A 5,235-nucleotide genomic window follows, 5' to 3' on the forward strand; every position below is an offset into this window, starting at 1 on the left:
CTCTCACTCTGTGTCAGGCTCTCTGCTAAGCAGTTTATATCATGTGCCCGATCCCCATTTTACAGATGAGGAAACTGATACTCTGAGAATATGCCCCAAGTTCCAAAGATAGTATGTGGCAGAGCTGGGATTCCAACCCAGGTTGGCCAGTCTGTTTCTCAGCCTCACATTTCCCCTGCTACCAGGCACATCTGGGTTCATATTCTTCTCCCCACATGTGCACACACGCCCTCCTCTTCTGTCAGAGGGCCAGGTCACTGGCAAAGTACAGCCTGTCCCTCAGAGAGAACCAGGTCTCCCACCTTTTAGGTGGGGTGGCCCTGTGCCATCCTCAACCCAAATCCACGGGGGAAAGTGAGGCCCCTATTCGCCTCCACTGCCGACCACTGCAGTCTCACAGGTACCGTGCCACCCAAAGGACGCTGCCATTCACCCCAACACCTCCTCACCCATGGACCCTTGGGGTGGGGGTGGGTTCAGTCAAGACAACGTCTTTCATTTTTTCCATCTTCTTTATTAATCAAATGATACAAAACAACCATCATTCTGTAAATGCCCAAGCACCCAGCTGGTCCTCTCACTCCCAAAAGTCACCCTCCTCAGCCTCTCCCCCACCCTGCTTTCTCTCTTCCCCTGCCCTAAGCCAGGGAGACAGGGTCCTGAGAGGAGGCTGGGGCAGAGGTGGGGGCAGGGAGGCACAGCACTGTACAGACCGTTTGGGTTGGGGAAGAGATTAGGAGGGGTAGGTTCGTAGAGACCCTTTTTAGTACCGAATATCCATTCCTACTTCCACCCCCTTCAAATCAGTTCCCATAGCTCAGCTCCTCTCTGCCCTTCCCCTACTACTAAGTGACTTGGCCCTTACAGCATCCTCAACCCTTCAGCAGCCCTCCAATACATCCCTGGCCCCAGCCACCCCCTGAGCCTCCCCCAGGTGGGGACCCCTGGACCCATTAGCTCCATGGAGCTCCCAGGGATGAAGTACACAGAGGCCCCAGGAAGGTCCATTATGAACCTGAACCTTGCAGAGGTGAGACAGGTGGGGCTGGGGAAAAGTGCTGGGGTGGTGGAGAGAGGAGTTTTATTTCCAGGCCCCCCAGGATCTGGAGGCCCCCTTTCCCCAATATCCCCCCACCGCAGAATTCCAGGGGAAGGTTTTCAACTGCCCGGGACAGGCCTCTCCAGCTTCACACTCTTGGCTGCTTCTCCAATCAGCTCCCAGAAAGTCCCGAACTCCAGTTTAGAGTCGTTACAGCTGCCCAACTTGGCAATTTTCTCTTCCAGCCCACAGTTGTTCTGACAGGAGGGAAGACACCACAGCTCAGCCAGGCAGCACCTTCCAATCTTCCCACTCCACCCTGCCCAGGGGCAGAAAGCAGGTCCTGAGTCTACCTGGCACTGACAAGGGGAAGGGCTGGGGTTTGCCAGTGCCAGGGGCCTTGGCAGTGTGGGTGGGGTCTTGGAGTACTTGCTTGGGAAGTCAGGGTACTGCCTGGGGCGGGGTCCACTCCCTCAGTACCGGCATGAGGTGGGGTAGCTGCTGGGTGACCAGGTCCCGTAGCTCGGAGGGGGTCAGCGTCTCCTTCCTACCCTCCACCGAGTACTGGTGGAAGTTCTTGATCAGGGTCTCGATGGCCCTCTCCACGTCACTGAATTCCTGGGCATCCTGAGGGCAAGGGACATCGCTCATGTTGCAGCGGCCCCACCCATCCTATGACACCCTGCTTCCCCAGGGGCCCCGCAGAGCCAACAGGGCAGAAGACAGCCGGCAGGCACGTGGGCCCTTGCCCACTCCAAAGCCCAGCATCCAGCCCCTTTGCCCCCACTGTCCTCTGCCCTGAGCCATGTGTTGGGCAAGGCTTCCTCCCCACCTCCCCCCAGCCTCCAGGCAGGGCAGGTCCCAGCATGAGACCCAGGCATCCTCTTCCAGGGAGGGCCCATCTGCATCACCCTGTATAGGCAGCAGAGAGGGTTCAGGTCTCACAGGCAGGGTCTGGAGTGCAGAGCAAGGCCAAGGTGAGGGGGCAGAAGTCAGTGAGGGACATAGACCCTCAGGGTGAAGGAGAGGAGAGTGGAACAGAAAGGCCAGGAATGAATGGGCCCACCTGCACGTTGGCTGACCCACACTGTCCCATGGTGCTCGATGCGCTTGGTCCTTTGGTGAGAGTTTTGTCCTCCTACAGCCGGCCCCAGAGGAGCTGATGTCTCATGATCTGCTCAGAGGAGGGAGGCTGAGCTAAAGAGAGAACTCAGCATTTCTTTCTCAACTATCCCCTTTGGCTGCACCCCAGATATTCTGTGCCTCACCCAGGGGGTCAGAGCCAACTCCACACAAGCCCTGTCCCTGCCCAGGCTCCCAGAGCTAAGGTCACAGCCCCCAGGCCAACCTATTTAGAGGGAATCCCTTGAGCCTCCCCTTAGCCTCCTTCCTCCCACCCCTTCCAACCCCCCACCCCTGTTCCATACACACAAACACACACACATACACACCAGCCTCCAGGGCCTGGTCTCCCAGACCCTCCCCTGGAAGACTACGGTAGGATAGGTTAAGCATGCCCTCTGGAGCCCTGGGACTCCTTACCTGCTGGCAGCCGCTGAGACAGGACTGGAAGAGCCAGTGCACCTGAGCTCAGCTCTTATACCTGGGGGAAGGGAGTAGAGGCAGGGGGCTGGACCTCATCCCAAAGCCAGCCCTGCTCCTGCAGCCGCCTGGGCTGTGAGCCAGCCGCAAGGGCCCCACCTCCATTGGCCGCAGCTCCGGGAGCCCGCCCACACCCAGGCCACGAGGAGGGAACCATGGAGAGCTGGGTCTGGGATGCCCCTGGCCCCAGACCAGCAGCCAGAGTCCAGGGAAGATAGGGAGGGGAGGCTGCAGGGGAAGAGAGGGAGGACTTGGAAACTGTGGCGTGGAGCCTGGGAGGAAAGGCCTGGAGGAAATGTAGGACAGGAAGGGGTTCTGAGGGGGCTCTGAGTCAGTCATCAGGAAAGAAGGAGAAGCAGAGGCTGGTCAAGGGTTTTGTGGCCTTGAAGGAATGAGGGACACGTGGGTTGAAGTACTTTAACGTGTCACACACACACACATTCCTCCCCTCAAGGCCTATTTAGATAGTGACACTCAAGCCTGCCCAGCCTTGCTGAGTCCTAACGGCAGAAATTTGGGTCAGGAGGAAGGAGCCAGAGAAGGGCAGCCTGGTGAACAGGGCAGACTGACTGTTGTCCGGACGTCCTTTCAGCTCCCCGCAGCCAGTATGCATGCGTGGGAGGCCCAGATGGGTTATCAGTCAGCTAACAACCTCTCCAAACTGGTTGGGCTACCTGCTCCTCCCTCCCTCAGAATCCCATGCCTTCCCTAACCCAGAGACTCCACAGCAAACCGCCCTCCCTGCCCCCCCAATCCAGCACCCGGGATAACATCCCAGGGGTCCTGGACTGTAGGTCTGGGGGGAACTCAGCCCAACCCCAGTGGCCTTCCCCACCTGATGAGGAGGAGGAAGGGAGAAGGCAGGGGAGTCTGTGTGGGTCAGGAAAGGAGGGGGCAGTGCTGAGAGCCAGAGTTCCTGGACTCCTTTCCTAAACTCTGAGATCTACTTTGGGCCTCCACTGGGGTGTCTGTAAGTGTCTCAATGAGGGGTCCCTTCCAAAGTGGCTTATTCTGAGGGGTCTCAATCTGGGGACCCCTCTGAGGCTATCTAGATTTCAGGGTTTCTCCAAGACTGCCTCAGCCTGAGGTCTCTAATGTCTCAGTCTGGGGGTCCCTCTTAGAGTCTCTCACTGTGAGGGAGCCCCTCTGGAATGTCTCAAATGGACCCTCAGAGTCCCAGCCTGGCGGCCCCTCTGTGGTCTCTCAGTCCAGGGGCACTTAGATGGAAGGTCTCAATCTAGGACCCTTTCATGGTGTGTGATGGGGAGCTTGTCTCAGTCTAAATGTTCCTCTGGACTCATAGCTGCCCCAAATGATGGACACCTGACAGTAAGGCATTGACAGTCCTTGAAAGGCAGTGCCTGCTGGGCTGCCCCACCCCTGCTCCCTCTGGTGGCAGACAGTTCAAACCACATGCCCCTCCAGCAAAGAAGGATGGGGAGAGCAGCGCTTGGGTGCCCTAAAGTTCTGCTTCCTGCGGCACGACCACCCGCCACCCTCACCCCAGTCCTCGAACCAGAACCCTGTGTTCATCCTTCTGCTTCACCCCTGCTATGGCAGGAGGGAGGAGAGCAGGGTCCAGGGTTCCCAAGCACCCACCCAGAGAGGATCCCGGTTCATTACAGAGGCTCTGGAATTTCAACCCAGTTTTACCTATTCTTGTCTTTGTGACTTAACCTCTCTAAAATCTGTTTCCTCATTTTTAATACAAGACTTAAAAATTGGGCTTCCCTGGTGGCGCAGTGGTTGAGAGTCCGCCTGCCAATGCAGGGGACACGGGTTCGTGCCCCGGTCTGGGAAGATCCCACGTGCCGCGGAGCGGCTGGGCCCGTGAGCCATGGCCGCTGAGCCTGCGCGTCCAGAGCTTGTGCTCCACGACGGAGAGGCCACAACAATGAGGCCCGCATACCGCAAAAAAAAAAAAGACTTAAAAATAGTACCTACTGGGCTTCCCTGGTGGCGCAGTGGTTGAGAGTCCGCCTGATGATGCAGGGGATACGGGTTCGTGCCCCAGTCCGGGAGGATCCCACATGCCGCGGAGCGGCTGGGCCCGTGAGCCTTGGCTGCTGAGCCTGCGCGTCCGGAGCCTGTGCTCCGCAACGGGAGAGGCCACAACAATGAGAGACCCGTGTACCGAAAAAAAAAAAAAAAAAAAAAAAAAAATAGTACCTACCTCAACGGGCTGTGAGCATTAACTAAAATAATACAAGAAATTGTTCAGCCCTGTTCCTGGCACAGAGCGAGCCCTCAACACATGTTCACTGCTATCATTACCATCCAATGACACAAACCCCAGGAATAAGAAAGTGGGAACCAAGACCAAGCCCCTGAGACCTGGTGGGGATATGAGTCACCTCACCTGCCCCAGAGATCTGTCTCTACCTTTCAGATATTCATTCATCCACCATGTATTTATTGAGCACCTATCCTGTACAAAATCTGATGCTGCAGAGTATCTGAAGATGAATAACATTCCTGGTCCTCAAGGAGCTCATAATTTTTGGACCCAACCTCAGGTGGGGACAAGAGATTTCCCACCCCCTAGTCTCAAGAGAAGAAATCATCAGGGTGGGTGTGAGTAAGAAACATCTGTG

The 5,235-nt window shown here is 56.9% G+C and overlaps 2 protein-coding genes across 2 annotated transcripts in view; both read right to left on the reverse strand.

The window, feature by feature from the left end:
* Positions 1-301, reverse strand: part of S100A8 (S100 calcium binding protein A8) — a 114,157-nt gene extending 113,856 nt beyond the window's left edge. Inside the window, exon 1 of the mRNA XM_067036403.1 lies at positions 291-301. The gene's annotated coding sequence lies outside the window, so the exon portion shown is untranslated. The remainder of the gene's footprint in view (positions 1-290) is intronic.
* Positions 302-493: 192 nt separating this feature from the next.
* Positions 494-2,671, reverse strand: S100A14 (S100 calcium binding protein A14). The gene is made up of 4 exons (XM_059072571.2): positions 2,582-2,671; positions 2,106-2,213; positions 1,520-1,666; positions 494-1,296 (listed from the first exon to the last, which is right to left on the reverse strand). Exons 2-4 carry the CDS (start codon positions 2,133-2,135, stop codon positions 1,159-1,161), a joined length of 315 nt encoding a protein of 104 aa, XP_058928554.1. The 5' UTR covers positions 2,136-2,213; positions 2,582-2,671; the 3' UTR covers positions 494-1,158.
* Positions 2,672-5,235: the final 2,564 nt, after the last annotated feature.

Source organism: Kogia breviceps, chromosome 1 (genome assembly GCF_026419965.1).
Source record: "Kogia breviceps isolate mKogBre1 chromosome 1, mKogBre1 haplotype 1, whole genome shotgun sequence".
Taxonomy (NCBI): Eukaryota; Metazoa; Chordata; class Mammalia; order Artiodactyla; family Physeteridae; genus Kogia; species Kogia breviceps.